Source organism: Bradysia coprophila, unplaced genomic scaffold (assembly GCF_014529535.1).
Source record: "Bradysia coprophila strain Holo2 unplaced genomic scaffold, BU_Bcop_v1 contig_151, whole genome shotgun sequence".
In the NCBI taxonomy this organism is placed as follows: domain Eukaryota; kingdom Metazoa; phylum Arthropoda; class Insecta; order Diptera; family Sciaridae; genus Bradysia; species Bradysia coprophila.
Window position 1 is genome coordinate 4580057 of NW_023503423.1, and position 17893 is coordinate 4597949.

General features: G+C 35.0%; 1 protein-coding gene and 1 long non-coding RNA gene across 3 annotated transcripts in view; both read right to left on the reverse strand.

The window, feature by feature from the left end:
- Positions 1 to 17893, reverse strand: part of LOC119074563 (potassium voltage-gated channel protein eag) — a 97044-nt gene that overhangs the window by 63862 nt on the left and 15289 nt on the right. For both annotated transcript variants that reach the window (XM_037180782.1, XM_037180781.1), the window contains exon 2: positions 11268 to 11692. In XM_037180782.1, the coding sequence (XP_037036677.1) occupies positions 11268 to 11346 (79 nt within the window). In that variant the 5' untranslated portion in view covers positions 11347 to 11692. The remainder of the gene's footprint in view (positions 1 to 11267; positions 11693 to 17893) is intronic.
- On the reverse strand, positions 9579 to 9759 carry LOC119074723. The gene is made up of 2 exons (XR_005087226.1): positions 9725 to 9759; positions 9579 to 9673 (listed from the first exon to the last, which is right to left on the reverse strand). It is a non-coding gene; the product is annotated as an uncharacterized LOC119074723 (long non-coding RNA).

The window sequence follows — 17893 nt, forward strand, 5'->3', positions numbered from 1 at the left end:
TAGGTCAGGCAGTAAAATCAATTTGATCATCAAGCAAACTATTTTATACCATGGCGACCCGTACTATACGTACTATACGTCCGAGTTACTCGTATTTTTTATGTTAGTACGTATACTTACTGTACCGTGATAAAATGAAACGTACAAAGTACATAAAAATCTAATTTACAAAAAATGAAATAAAACCAAGAGCCAGTAACTTTTTAAACGAAACGAACCAACAAAATTCTTTCGCACATCCCAGACCAGCGCTTCTTTTTCCTTTTTAAATTATAATATTTTGCTGTTACCATCATAATTAACCGAAAGAAAGGAATGTATCAAAATATCACCGAAATTGTTTCGGTCTAACTCAAATACCCAAAAAAACTTTTTTTTTATTTTCATTTGTCTCTGGATAGCAAAATTTCGGTATCAAAAAAAAATATTAAATTCATTTGATGATCTCGGGCCATAAAAAAGCAAGTATTCTGCTGCGAATTTGCTTGGTAATAAATTTATGGAATTTTTGGTAATAGAAATTTTGTTTTGTGACGTTCCCTTTATTGGCGTTGATACTGTGTGGTGTGCACAGTTGGTCATATATGGGGACGAAAAGGACACTGTGTAACATGTATTATGTAAGCGAATAGATATACGCTCCTGCTATGTGGGATATTTTATGTGTATTCTGGTCAGATGTATAAACACGTTCGAGATAAGCTTGTGACGTAAGCAAAAAACTCAATAGCATTCGAAAAATAAAGTCAATAGCGTAGGTCTTTCTGGGATAGTTGTACGGTATAATACGTACGATATATGTGTGTATATTATGCAAGAACAGACACGTGCAAGAAAAAGAGGAAAAATACTTTCCCGGAGTTTTATACTTTTAGTGTCAAACATTAACTTTAAATTGTACAATTTACGATTACGACAACATGTAAAACCGTCACTGTTAAAGCTTTTTATTATGACGTTGGAAAAAGTTGTGCTGAATGAACAGAACGTTGTAAAAAGTTTCGCACATACGTATTACGGCTCGAATAGAACTTTAATTCACTGCTAGAAGTTATGACAATATAAAAATCAAAGTTTAAATTATCACAAAAGCAACTGTTTTATTATCGTGTACGTATGAATGCTACCTACATTTATAAAAGCACAATCAATGTAATGTACCAATGTACCGTGACATAATGGTAATGGTAGAAATGATCGGTGAATGCAAACATTTGAAAATTAAATACCATTAGTCAGCAATCCATTCAGCGATCCGAAGCACAACCAATAAACAAATGAATGTTTGTTATTGAATTGAAATTATAACTTTCATTCACATTCAGGATAATAGCGAATAAAAATTGATGCGTCCCAGTGCCGTTTAATTGATATTGTTCGAATTTTTTGATATTGTTAATTAATATAGAGTAAAACTGAAGCCAATTAATTTTTAATAAAAAATACTTTTAAGCCTAAATTTCAGCTCATTCATTATTCATTCAGTTGGCAATGAGGGCATGGCATATGAAAATAAAAATGTTTTGTTTTGGGGGTACAGTAATTGTAGATCACAGCAGAGACCATGTAAATAGCCGATTAGATTAAGCGCAAAGTTTTCGCACTCGAGCGAAGCGAGATATTTTATTGTGTAAGCGAAAACGAGACAACAAAATAAAGAATAATTTTCGATTGTACATTCTAGTTGAATAATTTTGAGTGAAAAACAAAGCACGTACACACTATAAAATAACTTATGTAGTAACGTGATTGTCGACATTGGTGTCCAGACTAGTGATTATTAACATATTTGCCTTCGGCGCAGGTAGCAAACTTCCCACCAGTTGAAATAAAACTAACGAAACAAGACCTAAATCTACTATTAAAGTGAAAATCTTCATGGGTACGGTAATAGGTGACTTCCGATTTAACGAACATGTAAAGATTAACCTCTATAACAGTCCAGTCTTTGTGACCTGATCAGCTGAAAGATATACTGAACTACTTTGAAAATACAGGAAGATACTGAAATTATAATGCATTGTAGGACTAATATATTCTCAGAAAAACTACTTTCCGAACAGTTTTCCTAATTCATATTAAATAGATCAGAAATTTACCCAGTACCCAACCCGAATAAAATTTGTGAAACCTTATAACCCAAAAGTCCGGTAAATTTCTAGTCAGGCGATTTTTAAACCAGGTTCGGGTAACCGGCTTATCTCTAATACCAAGCTAATACGTTCCACCCAAACTTATTTCAAACGTTTAATTCCTCAAATCGGTGTCCATCTCACACTGACAAAAGAAAATTTAATTTTTCCATTTCTCAAATGCTGCAGCAAATTTATTCTTTCAACAACTTGACAAACTTGCCTTTTAACTTGATTCCATTTTTCTGTGAGCTGTTTTTGGAACAATAAATTTTCTAACTTTCCTAATTGGATCTATTTTCCTTCAAGTGAAATCAAACAACAAGTTTTTTTTTTTTTAATTTGTCTACTCAATTCAACAACTGCACAAGTCTTATACAGTGAAGGTCTCAAAACAATCTTTCCTATTTTCCATTTTCCATCTATGCTAATTAAGTAATGGATTTATGTATACAAGGATTTATGGTAATTAATTTCATAGGCTTTCTCACTTGGTTTAGATTTTTAATTGGTTGCACGAGTCTTTTCCTTCCGTCTTATCGTCGGTCTTATTTTTAAATAAATTTAATTTTCTTGGTATTTCAACGACAACGACGCTCAATAATAAATCTTAAGTGATTTTTCGCACAAATTACAGCCAATTGTTAATTAGGGTGACTCAATTTGAGTAGTAATTATAAAAGCTCGATAAATGTACCGAACGAATGTTTTCCTGTCCATTTACTTCTCTACTGGTTCGAAAATCATTATTTTGACAAGTGTGGCGTTAGAACTCGAGCTGAGGGCGAATTATACAATCACACAAGTCAAAATCAAAATAACAATCTGCCAACCATTATATAGTCATGTTACTCTCGAAGACCCTCGAAAGCTGGCTTCAACGTTGCTTAAGCTCTTCTTCGGATGCGGTTAGAATTAACTAAGTCCTTCTCTACGAAAGAATATCTGTTGCGAGAATTAGCGATCCGGATCGAAGATAATTCAGAAAATTGTGCCACCCTATTGATAATCAAGAAACAGAGACTGAAGGAAAGGAAGCGATTTAAAAAGAATTAGGAAATTCGAACATTAGGCAGATTTAGTATAATGGAGATAACATTGTTAGCAATATCTTATAATAAAATAGTCGTCGACATTGTGTTTGGGCTGTCGTTGAGTTAAAATCTTTCGTTTGTGATGCAAATATGTGGAAAATCGAGAAGCGTAATCTCTACAACGCAACATTACCGAGCACATCGCAAAATGTACTGTACAATGGAGCCCGAACGATTATAATATTCCATGTCTTGTGACATATATTTTTATTACATCCGTACATCCGCTGCCCATAAATAACCATTTCGAAAACGGGGAGTGCCAGTACGAAAAAAGGTTCCACATATCGATTTTTGATAAAACTATTTGGAAGACCATAAAGTAAACGTACGGGGGAAAAAAAGGAAAAGAATTTTTCGCTGTGTGGATATCGATAATAAAGATGTGTGTACGGAATGGTGCCGTCATGAGAACTTTTATGTGGATTGAATTAGGTTTTGTGCAAGATCAATGTCCTGAATGGGATTATTATGGTTCAATTTGACGCTTACATTTTTAGGGTTTTAGGATTTTAGTGTGGTTGATGTGAGAGATTGAAGGGAAAAAAATCTTCTTCTTTTTATGGCATGACAGGCGGTGGTTGCATGTTGGGCAACAAAGAAAAATGACCGTATCAGTTTGTGTGGTACATACAACCAATACAATCAGTGTTCGTTTATATGTAGGGCAATGAGCGGACAGACTCAAGACCCGTCATTGGGAAATGACAGGACAGTTTCCCGAAAATGTATGGAAAATTTTATCACAAAAATTTACCGAAAAATTCAAAGAAACTCACCTCTTATGCTTTCCATTGTATTCGGACATAGTCTCTTTAGGTCGCCAAGGCATATTTGAACTCTAAACACTTTTTACTCGATGCAAATACAAAGTTTTTTCTGTTTTGTCGCGACAAAAACGCAGAAAATATTTCGACACAACTGTGACACTCCGCTACTATAAGTGCTAGAATGAATGTTTGCTGTGTTCACTTCGGCGGTAAAATATTTTCATACAAAAAAGTGTCCGACACTTCAACGATGGTACACGGAAAATTCGTGGATTTCGTTAAAGGCTGTGTAACTTATAATGTGGCTGCAGTTCTTATAATATAGCTGCAAGACTTATAAAAATATAGCTACTGAACGCATATCCTATTAATGTTGGTTATTTACCTGCAATGTGAGTTACACAACTATATTATAGATTACAGAGCTACATTATGCATCGACAACACATGTTATAGCTAGGATTTGCATATTGTGGCTGTGTGTACTCTATATCATAGCTGTGTAACGCATATTTGACGTATGAAAAATATAGCTGTGTGCTGCATATCAGAAAATGTATGGGACCATGCATTCAAGTTGTGATTCGTACTGACGCTTGGTCGGACTCAATGTTAACAGATAAAGAAAAATCGTAAAATAGCTTGGCTGATTTTAATAAAGCTTGATTGTCAGGTTATAGAAATACCTCTTCAATAGTCAAAATCCGTGGAAACACAGACGAATGAAAGTATATATCCGTATATATCAGAAATCTCATGCATTAGAAACGAATTAAGCCAAGTAACTGCTCCCAAATGTCAAACTAGGAATTTCACAGAAAACAATTGAATAGGCGATTCTTCACGCAGGCAGTCTCAATTCACTTTCTTTCAGAACCTGAAACAATGCTCCAATGACAACTCACTAAAGTAAAAATGCTAAATATGAATACTACAGACTTGAATTAGGCTGTGTGCCTTATAATATAGATGCAGAATTTATATTGCGGTAACAACGCTTCGAAATAATGACGTGTTAAAGCACAAGCAAAATTAGCACAACAGCATCATAGGTGACGGTCGGATTCTCAGGTTAAGCATCAATGGGCGCGGTTAGTACTTGGATGGGTGACCGCAAATTCATGAAAGTTTAGGAAAAAATTTTATTTCTCGAGATAGATTTGAAACGCGTCTCACAGCTATAATATAAGTTACACAGCTATTTTAACTACAGTCTTCGCAATATGCATTACACAGCTATATGCCAAAAAATGGGGGTGCTAAGTCCACTTATAGATCTCACACGCATATTGGGATTTTCCGTGTAGATATTTATTAAAATTGTAACCTCTCCCACTTCTTTAGTAAGCTAACAAGACTTCGATGAGTCTTATTATGCCACCTCTTCGAACAAAAATATCGGCTGAGGTTCAATAATTCTTCGCTGAGCTTTAACAAACCTCCGCTGAGCTCTAATAATTCTCCGCTATTTTTATTCAAAGAGGTGGCATAATTAGACTTCGCGAAGTCTTCTTAGCTTACTAAAGAGGAACGAACATTTATTTACGCTCAGCACAGTCTTACGAGAGGCTACATTTTTAATAAATGTTTTCCCATCGTTGAAAGAATGTCCGCTGAGCTCTCATAAAGCTTTAAAAAATGGTCGATGAGCATTATTAAATGTATACGCTACCCTTTGTCAACTGTTTCATGATTTTTATAATATGTCCGACACTTTTTTGAATGAAAATATTTTACCGCCGAAGTGAACACAGCAAACATTCATTCTAGTACTTATAGTAGCGGAGTGTCACAGTTGTGTCGAAATATTTTCTGTGTTTTTGTCGCGACAAAACAAAAAAAAACTTTTTGTTTTTGCATCGAGTAAAAAATGTTTAGTAGCGGAGTGTCACAGTTGTGTCGAAATATTTTCTGTGTTTTTGTCGCGACAAAACAAAAAAAAACTTTTTGTTTTTGCATCGAGTAAAAAATGTTTAGTGTTCAAATATGCCTTGGCGACCTAAAGAGACTATGCCCGAAAACAATTAAAACCATAAGAGGTGAGTTTCTTTGAATTTTTTCGGTGAATTTTTGTGATAAAATTTTCGATACATTTTCGAGAAACTGTCCTGTCATTTCCCAATGACGGGCCTTTTAACGGAAATTTTAGCCAGAGAACTTCATTTGATTTCAATCGAACCCAAAATCTCAATGACACCATTCACTTATTAAAGCTGGGGATGAGTAGACACCGTATTCAAGAAACTCAAGGAAAGGGGTCGTTCATAAATTACGTAAAGCAAAAATAAGGATTTTCGAGAACCCTCCTACAGGGCCTATTTTCGGAAATTAAAATCCTAAAAATTCCAAAAACTGCATTTTTCAAGATTTTCAGAATCCCTGCCCCTTGACCCGGTCACGCAAAATATATAAAAATATTTCTTTTTTTTGAATGTATGGAACGTCACGCAATCTCTCCTCTTCCTCTTGCGTTCCGTAATTTATGAACGACCCAAAGCCGAAATAAAATGTGAAATGGGTTGGCCATAAAAACGTCTGTGCTTCGGGTCAGCTTTCAACTCGCATAATTTATCGGTCGACTTTTTGTTCACAATTACATCTGCTCAATCTATACCTAAATAACTCGACTGTTGCCCACAGTTTCTTTTTTTTTGCACTGAAATTATTTCTGAATAAGAATGTGGCCGCGGCGAACATATTTTATTTTTCCCATAATTCAAAAAGCAACCAAACATAAAGCATTTCTTGTGGTTCTCGTACAACTGCAAAATTGTATACTGCCTCAAGCTTTTAACATCCGCAAATTTATTTTTTTCGCCTGTGTGTCTAAACTTTCAGTTATACCTGACATCCACTCTCCATCCTTAACCGGGTAGATAGAACAGCGCGGGTGTTGCTGTTGGGTGCATAATTTTTTGCGGCTTCTTCGTGTAACTTCTAAATGTAATTTTTTTCCTTCCGTACTTCAAGTTGTTGTACTTTTTTTAGCATAACGTGGCTATGCAAATATAACGTAAATTGTAAACGATGAAAGTACTTTACAAGTATGAAAACTCTCAATCAAGTACCCTCACACCACTGTTGTGGCAATGGTTTATTAATCTATGTTAAAATAGGCAAATGAATGGAGTGTGCGAAACGAGATAAGGTGGAGGTTTTTGTGCGGTGTGCATATTTAAGTGGTCGTCCTTTCTCGGAAGACGTTTTGTGGAAAATATTATTTTCAATAAATTCGGTTTGGAAGGGCACATTATTATCGTATGCAAACCTTAACCTCGATTTGAATATGATGTACCAGTTGGGGATCTTTTACCATCGATTAGTTATATATATACCTGAAAGGGATGATGGTCGTTCCAAACAGTTTTGTTGTGTGAGAAAAGGCCTACGAATCGCTGCAATGTGTACCTTATCACGAAACCCAATCATCTATATGGGAAACTTGGTTGCCACTGTTGAGGTTTTCTTTGAAAAGCCATTCAAACATACATTCAATTCGTATTTCAGTTTATTGTCAAAGGATTTCAGTATGAAATGTGATACTCATTACTACAAATTTAATGGCATTACTATTTAACGACAACCTCAAATGGTTCGATCTCCATACATGTACCATTGCAGCCATTTGTTGTACTATAATTAACATGTAATATTTATCGCACGCCAACCATTAAACACCACAAGAGAACGATTAAAACTTCAAAAGCTTCCAACCAATAGTAAAGCCAAATGACACGCGTTTCATGCGTCATTTTCGCTCATTTGCAATTATAATTCACCGCCAATTTACATATTTAAATGCAGAGAGGTTGGTTTTGTGCTTTGCAATGTAACCATTGCCTGGTAATGATTACAATACAATTGTCCAAACGCTTTCCAAATAATTAATAGGTTAAAGAAGGTCGTGGACTGGAAATCGGATGGTTGAATCCATTAATAAATGATAAAAATTCGTGTCTCCATGCTTAGCGGCGTTCGTCGCTAGCGAGATTAGAGTCATTGTTTGAGGTTCGATGTTCTGGTTAAAATACCACAATTCCACTTTACCATTAATCGCGTTAATATTTAAAAAGGTTGACAAACATTATCTAATAAAACGGACATATTCTGACGCAGGTGAAAGTATAGTATATGGTGGCCGTACAGGACGAGAAGCGTGAAAGAGTGAGAAATAGAAACACGAAGTTCATTCATGCATTTTAATGATTAATAACCGAACCTAAAAACCATGTCAGTTTTCCGGGGTGTTATGTTCGGGTGGTGTATTATGTTTCGGTTAACCTATTGTCGGACCATGATGAATATTATATTTTCTAAACCGACATTAATTTGGCAGTCATTAGAACATTATGTTGTAAAATGGCACACGACATTCAAATACCAACGTAATGGCAAATTTTCACACGAGCACTGTGTATGGTATGTACGGAAGAAAATTATTATTTTTAGTGTGCACTTAATTGTTGTTTGTTTTTCAATTTTATTTATGAATTGTCGATGAATGGAATACCCACGACACAGAACGGTTTGTAAACTCCATTGAAATCATCCATTAACTCGGTTGTTGAAAACTTTTATTTCAAACTTGTCGAAGTGACATCAAATTGATGTCATTGATGTCGTCAATAACGTTTCAATGTTGATTTTATCGCTATAATTGGAAATGTACGCATTTCACAACATAATCCCTCAATCAGAAATACATTTTATAAGGAAACACGGGCATTTGTAACATAATGAGTCGAAACACATCGATGGATCAATCCATTAGGCCGACAACACACTGTCAATCTTGAATGGCTGAAACCGACAATTTATTATGCTCCGTTTTCCATTGTAAGCCGATTTGTAGCATACGTTAAACAATGGAAAACGCAGCATAATTGTTAATCTCAGCAACCCAACATTGCTCGTGTATTTTCTGCAGATATGCGTCACAAATGGCAGCTGATGTGGAAAGTACGTGAAAGTTTTATCAACAAAAATTTGACCCGAAAAATTTTAGAAAGAAAATTATAAAAAAAAATTGCGTCAAAAAGTGGCAGATATTGAGAAAGGAAAATTTTTGTGAAATATACAGTCAAAGGCCAATTTTCATAATAAGGTAGTAAATGGGATTGTTTTGCGCACTAGATGTGAGATTGCCGATACGAGCGAAGCGAGTTCGGCAACACATCGTGTGCGCAAAACCCCCATTTACTACCGTGCCCGTGTTAGGAACAAGGTTTTATCTCCTGTAATGTCATACAGTCAAAGGCAGTCAATTTTCAGCATAAATTTGCTTCGGCTGTTTTTCAGCTGATCCACACATACAATCAAAACGGTTTATACTTGTTTATACGGTTGAAGCTGCTACACGCACGCGCATGATAGTGGTAAAACCGTATAAAGACGTATAAACGGTGCTGATTGTTTGTATGGATCAGCTGAAAAACAGCTGAAGCTAATTTATGCTGAAAATTGACTGCCTTCGACTGTATCACTGTAAGTGTCACCCCTACCGATATCAGTTCTTTTGTAAGTAGCAGGACTTGAGTCACACTTCCATTGTAAGTGGTTTTGGGTGATTATCAGTTCGTTTGTAAGTTGTGGTTTTTCAGAATTTCGTCGCAGACAATAGACAATTATATTGTGCAGTTTGAACGAAGATATTCTTCTTACAAAACTCTATAACTTTCTCTTTGATCTGAACCTTCCAGCTTTCATTTGATGAAATTTGTCGAAATACAAAAATTTGGCGAAAATCGAAAATTTGACGAAATTCAAAAGTTCGACGAAATTCTATAAATTTGTCTTTCAAAGGAACTTTCCATCTACCAAATATCCCGAGATATGGCTGACATAGCTCGCACTTAAAACGATCATAGCTTCCAAATAGACGACTTTTTAGGAAAACCATGAAACACGTATCGACTGAAATCTGAAACTCTATAATTTTGTCCTTTAAACGAACTTTCTATCTGCCATATTTTCCGAGTTATAAGTCCAATAGCTCAATAGCTTTAAACGCTTGTAGCTACGAAATTATAAGCTTTTATAAAAAAACCTTCAAATCAGTGTCTTAGAATTACGTGACTTGCGTCACGGCCCTTCACTAACGTAGGGCCATGATCTCCTCAGCTGACGAAAGTAATGACAGTAATGTGTACAAACCAAACGCAGCTAACTTCACAATGTCGTATTAAAATGTACATTTTCCGTACGAAAATTAAAAATGTTTCCCCTCTAAAACTTGGGAAGCCTTTGTTGTGAAAAACGTTGTGGTTACTTAGGTAAAAAAGTGAAAATTCCATTTTCTCGGGTGACTTGTGGCCCTCGCTATGCTCTCAACAACACCCTGGTAAAAGCAATTTCCAACTTTTCTTCCCTCGTTGAACAAATAATTATTGATTGATACTTCATCAGTGCTCCGAGCTGGTTAACTATGTCCAAAAAAATCGAATTTTCTCCAACATCCCTAAATAAAACTCTCCATTCAACCTCACTGTGACACACCAAAAAACTTTAGAATATTAGATGCATCTGGAAATTTTAACAAAACAGTCAAGGTCAGATTATTGAGCATCACAGTGCTCTGAAACATTCATTGAATAATTTTCAGCCAGCAATGTTTCAAAAACAGGATTTTCTATCTAGTCTACTTTTGCACTTTTGACTTGAGTATTACATCAACAGCAGAAGAAAAATCAATTACTTTTGACTTGTCAGATCTAAACCCATAAATTGCATTTTTATTCTACTTTAACTTTCAATTAGATCCCATCCATGTGGAAGTTCCTTTGATATTTTTTCTTCATCATGAAAAGTTTTTTTTATTATAAACTTTACTGTGCTTAACCTGAAGACACCGATGTAGTCATGGTTCAAAAAAAAACCCTGCATAGGTAAATGCCGTAAAAAGGTTCAGCATTAAATTAAACGGTAGTAAAGTCAACAAAGCTACTTTGCAATCAAAAACACTGCATTCAAAAGAGAAACTAAAATCAAAAGCCTTGACATAATGGAAGCTATCTGCGGATATTAAATTTGTGAACATCAAACTAAATTTCCTTTTGCGTCAGTCACACAATATTTCAACGGCGAAAAGTAGCGAATGGAAATTTCATAAAGTAAAACAACAAAACGGAAAAAAATTTCGAACAAACAAACTTTCAGAACAATAAAAGCGAGAGATAAAAGAGCAAAATTTTCTTTTGTCAAAATGGCTTTCCTTTTCCCTGTGATTTCAATTTTACATAAAATTTTACTCAATAGAATTTGGTTCGACTTACGCTGTGAATTTGATCGTCTAATGATATTCTCCAGAAACGTATTTTGCGGGGCAACCAAGCCCCTTCGCCCGCCAGGCATACTGCTGGTTAAACTATGTTATATGTGGTGATGGAAAAACTATTTTCTTGTGGTTTACTTCTTGTCGCTATGGATAACTCTCTTTAGATGCGATTTGAATAATATGCACAATAATAATCGATTAAATGTAACATTTTTGGTTGTTTATTTAATTTTGCTGTGTTTTCTAATTTTAATTCACTAAATTTAAACTACACTAAGTGCACTAGGTCAATTTTTTTTTAAATTATTTAATTTTATTTAACAGATTCACTTATTTATTTAGAGTTGAAAGTTGATTTTATCGACGCCATTGCTTGATGATAATGACACATTATTTTGTGATGCTTGGTGTGACGCTTCGTATCTGAAAAATAAATCCAAAATTGGTTCAAATTAGCATAATTCTGTGAAAAAAGAAAAACAAACATTTCTTTCCTGTCTGCCCCATGCGAAAGTTGACCATTACAGACTAGTTTGACCCATACGTAAAGGATCCATTTCGGTTTATTTTATGTGAATTCAACTTTAGCATGGGGGCAGGCAATAAACGAGAATACATTGGATGCTGCTGCTTAATTCATTAATTCGGAAACAACTTTGTGATGTTAGCATACTCCCAAGCTTGTATCTTCGAGCCGAAGACAAGGTTTACAAATGCACTTGTCGAGAAGACATTTATCGAAGCTTGTTTCTCAAAAAACGTACCTATGAGCTTCCGTGTGACTATTTTAAAGATATTAAACTCCCGAAAATTTACAATTTTTAACCGGTTTTTCGGTTTCTCTAAAATTAAAACTGTGCGTCCGTTGTTATTATGGTGTTTTAAGTTGTTTTCTATGTTTTGAGCTAGGCCGATTACATTAGGACGTCTCATAGTATTTCATAGGTTTTAACAGACATCAGAACTCAAGATTTTTTGAGAATTTTCTGTAATTTAATTCCCTAAAATAGGCCCTGTGATAATCGCAACAAGTATGTTTTTTGAGCTTTTGAGTTTACGACAGGTGTAGGTGTAAATTCGACACTCTTGTCGAAAAACCAGTTACTGAAGCTTGTTCGTTAACTATTTCTCGACAAGTATAGGTGTAGCATACCCAGCATACCTATTCTTCGGCATACAGTTACTGAAGCTTGTTGCTCAGAAAACACACTTGTGAGATTATCAAAGTTGTTTCCAAATTAAGACAAATCAATACAACGCTAAATTGTAAACGTTGTATCCACCTTCTTCCTGGAAACGGTATTACAATCGTTTTGTTGGCTTTGAGTAAAAATAGCAAATTGGCGCAAATTCTGAGTTGTCTCGTAATAATCCACATCAACACAAACATTTATCATTTATCAAAGCCAACACTTCATGGCACAAAATGATGTTCTCACTTTTTCCAGAAAGGACTCGGATACGAAGTTATCATGGAGAATATATCATTTCTTCGCACTTTAGTTGATTAGTCTCAATGAATTACATAGAAACAATCAATTTATTGACTGCCGCATGCGAAAGTTGATCATTACATAGCAGTTGCCTATCTGCGAAAATGATCCATTACTTGAAGAATATTTTCGGTGCACATCACTTGAATTCATTTATTTCGCATGAGGTCATTCATTACAAACACAAATGTTAGTTAGTTCGACAAGTGTAGTTGTATACTTCACCTTCGGCTCGTACATACAAACTCTACCCTTGTCCAAAAGTTCGTTATCGAAACTTGAGAGTTTGTTTTTCCTCATACAATCAATTACTCTCCCAGCATCCAATCAAACTAACAACCGATACATCCAGTCGATACAACATGCATAATCTCTGCACAAAGGCCACATAAGCTTTCAAATCGGTTTAAAAATCTCCATCCGATAAAATTCAACATGTGAATTTGTTGAGAGTTAATCTATTCGATTTCAGATGCCTTTCACTATAAAATGTTTGACAAAACATTCAAATTTGTCCGTTTTAAGCTCTTCCAGAATATTCATGCAAAAGTTTCGAAATGAAGTGTTTGCATTTAACATGAGTATTTGTTCAGATAAATACATAACGTCCACACACTACTAAACCAGAATCCATCCCTTACATGTCGTATGGACAAGCACCCGTTTTACTAACTAAACATTTAATGTGTATTTTGCATTGTCATGCAAAGCAAAACCCATACTCCGCATAATATATTAATTTAACTAGCATCCATTCCGTCGTGGGAGTTATATATTTGTATCAGCTCTCTTATAGATCTGTAGCCAGTGTATTCCATATGCATGACGACTAAAGACGTTTGGAAGTTGATGATATAATGGTAAATAACTTTATCAGAGTGCGGCTAAATGCTAAATGCTTCTATGAGTAAACAAACCAATGAAATTTCTCGGAACAATGATGCCCATTCATTATTAAGATTTCTGTGTATATGTGGGGCAATTGATGCTATGTTCGTGAATCCGTAACAATAACTAGGATCATTTTAATTGGAAACTGACTGAATAAATAGCCCTGAAGGGTTTTCTTGAGTAGGACACGAAGTGGTAATTTGTGCTGTTATGTACGCACCGAGTTAAAAATAGCTCCATGGTCACTGGTATGGTTTGAATGACTAGATACGTTTAGTCTTCCGTCATTCCATATAATAGCAAACAGTCGCTGTTGGCGGTTGGCGGCAAATGTCTAGCCATTTCTAATGTTTTTGAAAATCAAATTTTTAGTAAATTTTCAGTACCGCAAATCGTAGTCGGTAAAATAATCGATTCTGTTTTATAGATCAAATTGTGACCTCGAGTTCTTTCATTGATTTATGTCCCCTTGTTTTTCCCGTCTTCCTGTCTGACAATCGTAGTATTTACACTAAGTATAACTCCATATCGACAGTGGAACGAAACATAAATCACAAAACTGATATAAAGAGAATCTCTTCTGCTTTAAAGAAGTCAATATCAAAGCTCACATTCATCAATTTCGACAAGTACAAAGTGCACAAATCATCATTTGGCAAAATCATCGATATAGCGATGGGCAAAATGTTCTTTTCGTATTTGAGTGAAGAGAAGAAAAAAATTGTCTAACAAAATTACCCGCTTTGGGAGTGAATGTATCACCGAAAAAATCATTTAGCAAAATTGATGGAAGAAACCGAACAAAGGGAAGGAAATAGGTTTTTTGCACGATTCTCAATTTGTGATTAGGAAATATTTTTGTTTTGTTTTACACTTTTTCCGAAAATTATTAACTTTCTGGCTCAGTGCCGCATTTGCATAGAGACCATGGGCAAGTGGTTTTCCGTTTTCAACTCAATTTTCCTGTTCACTTGATTTTCCGTTCTCTAATCATTTACTGATTTCCCTTTGGCTTTCTTCTTCCTGAAGAGGGATCAGTTCTCTTTCCTCAGTTTTATGTCAACTCTACCGATAGAGTACGTTTCACTATTTGACCGTACTCTAGGTAGAATTGAGAAAAGATAACTGATGCCGTAATCTCTCTTCTGGTCGTGTCGATTTCTAAGTATAACTGAAGTTCAGAAAGTTCAGAATTTCCAACAGTTGGTCTTTCCCCTGCTGATGTTCATGCCATTGTTTACATCAGTAGTGATTTAGTCGTTTGTTCACTCACCCACACAAGTGCGAAGGAATAAACCAACAAAAACGTTCCTCTCATAAATAATAGCATGAACACCAGCTGTTGCAAATTCTGCACTCCAGTGAAATTTACCGATTGTACCATTTCATGAAATCGTGGAAAACATAAGTCGAAAAAGCCGTTTAATTAGAAGGGCCCAGGAGCTGAATATGGCTACATGTGACACCGCTATGATCGAATAACCATTACTCATAAAATCGATTCTCACTGGAAATCAGTAAGGTTAGAAGACTCTCCCATTCAAATAATTTTCTTTTCTAAATTAATTTTTCAATGAGCAGCGCTCATCTGACGGGAATTCCAAATAATTCGAATTTCGGTATATCTAATGAAATCATCTTTCGAACATCAATCACATTTTTTTGTCATCCGAGTTATTTGCGTGCTAAACAATGGCACACAACAAATGCCGGTCACATCTAAGCATCTCCCATTTACCGATTTTTTTCTTCTTTCTTTGTCTCGTTGCTTGTTCAAATGGAAAGTACAAAGAATTATATGGAAAAAAAACTTCTCGACAACTTTTTCACGTATATTATATTCTGCGTCAAGGGTCGTTACATTTTTATTGTACATTTTCCTTCACAGTCCGGGAGGGAATGATTAAAGTAAATTTACTTTTCTAATTAAAAACTTTAACATCCAACCTTATCCATTAAATAATGCAGAAAACATCTTAGATTAAACCTTTCTTATACGTATACCTCTCCACTTGCACGTTCCATATTATAGAAATGGCTATAAAGTATGAACGAGTTGCAAAAACGATTGAAAAGTAAATGAAAACCTTTACCAACAATTTTCACGGAACAGAAATATTTTTTTGACGAGCATTATTGTCATATTGTTCGGGCGAAAATGAGACAAGAACTTCTGAGAAGTGTAATGGAAATGCGAAGAGATAATCTCATTGTGTGAACAAAAGAAAATATAATTCCGATGAAAAATAAAATGTCTGGCATGATGGATGGACGTGAAAAATCTTTTGTAATTTTACCAGTTTCAGAAAGGATAAAACTATGATAAAACTCGGTACTTTAAGCTTACATTTTGACAGTTCAAAATTATTGCATGGAAAGATTGAGAAGACTGAAGTGAATAATTGCATGTACGTTCATTAAATTTTCGTAACATTCCGTATACTGCATTGGTATACAGTTTTGATTTTAAACGGGGGCATAAATTGAAGCATTTACATGATTTATAACTTCAGCCATTAACAAAAGTCGTATCTGTTCTTTTGCAAGAAAAGGAAACGACACTGAAACTGTGCTGCAAGTAATAATAATGTTGCAGTTCAGTTTTGACAGTCAGACATCAATCTACTTTTTTTAGCACCATCTGAGTCACTTCAGTAATTTTTATAAGAGAAAAAGACAATTTTCTAATAAAAAATGAGGTTTCCTGTGTGCGTTGAGAAAATTCGCTTTTTTGTCAATTAAATGCGTAGAGAAAAGGACATAGTTCTCTTACTCGTTGTCAATTCCAGTACAAAAAATCCAGTACAAAGTTAAAGGGTCTCGTTTTCGTGTGTTTATTGACCCCGGCCTCGTCACGGATCACACAAAAACTCTACTTTTTTACTTTTTATCCCATGTCAGGTAAATGAATGATTTTGTCTCTCTTGGGTGAAAACACTGTGCCGTGCAGTGCAGCATAAAAATGAGATTAAAAATAAACGTTTTGTCCCCTGGACTGTCAATTCGGTTTTTTTTGTTGATTGGTTTTACGTCTAAAAAAATGAATTTTCGCAAAATGCCCGCACGGAAAATGCATGAAACATTACTTACGTACCTGCCTTGGACATTTGATCTTATGCACTGGCGAAATTACCTAAAATCAATCCTCCAAAACACATACGTAAGCATATCGTACGATTAATCACTTGCTTCTAGCGGAATAAATATTATGTTTATTTTGACGAGTCGGTTATTCTGATCCTAATATAATCCAAAGGAACACAGAAACGAATAAATTCTATTACTTCATTAGTTTCATTGTATTTTTTGCTATAGAGAACCATTAGCCAGAGCTTCCATCTATTATTTTTGTGTCCTCGTTGCCAATAATAGATGACTAGCCGCTTGTGAAAGTCGATGTTATTCAAATAGTTTGTCTTTCACTTCTTGTGTGATGAACTATTTTAGCTACTAGACTACTACCGTACAATGCATAAAAACCTTAGTTAAGGCACGAAAGACGTACCTTAGATCAAAACAAGAACTCTTTTATTCACTTACCGTGAATCATGAGAAAGGGAAGAGCAACGAAATGCTCTGTTCGTTAACAGTTTCGGTGTAATGCTTTACTTGTTCGACCTTTGACAAATGATTGTTTAGTGCGTTGTCAAGGCTTAATGTTAAATAAAAACCTCCAGCAGCAGTTTCTAGTTGAAGGTGTATCAATAATTTACTCTTGCAACATCACTATACTCAATTCTACCCATGCAACCACAGCACATCTCTGTGGATTGATGACCTTTTTACTATAAACTCTGAACTTTGACGAAATGTTAATTAGCAAAATGGACGTCGACGTAATTTTTTTGTGCATTTCCAACCACCATTTTTAAACCATTTCGAAATATAATTAAAACGATAACTACCTACATCCGCTGATGATGTAATGTTATGTTACTATGTTACTGTCACGGCTATATGAAAACGGTACAAAAATATGAAATGTTCAATTTTTCAGTCTACATAATCCCCATGAGCTTTCATACAACAATTATGTTGGATATAACATGATTAAAATCCTCTTCCTCATTCTGTTTGCGCTGGAAAAATCGTTATCCATACCAGTTAAGTTAAATTAGGTACAACGAGCGAGAATATCTGAAAATAACGTCCCAATTTGCGTATATAATTTCAATGAAACAGAATAAACAATTCGATAACGTTGTCTTCCGATCTCGTCGATTCGCAAGGAAAACATATC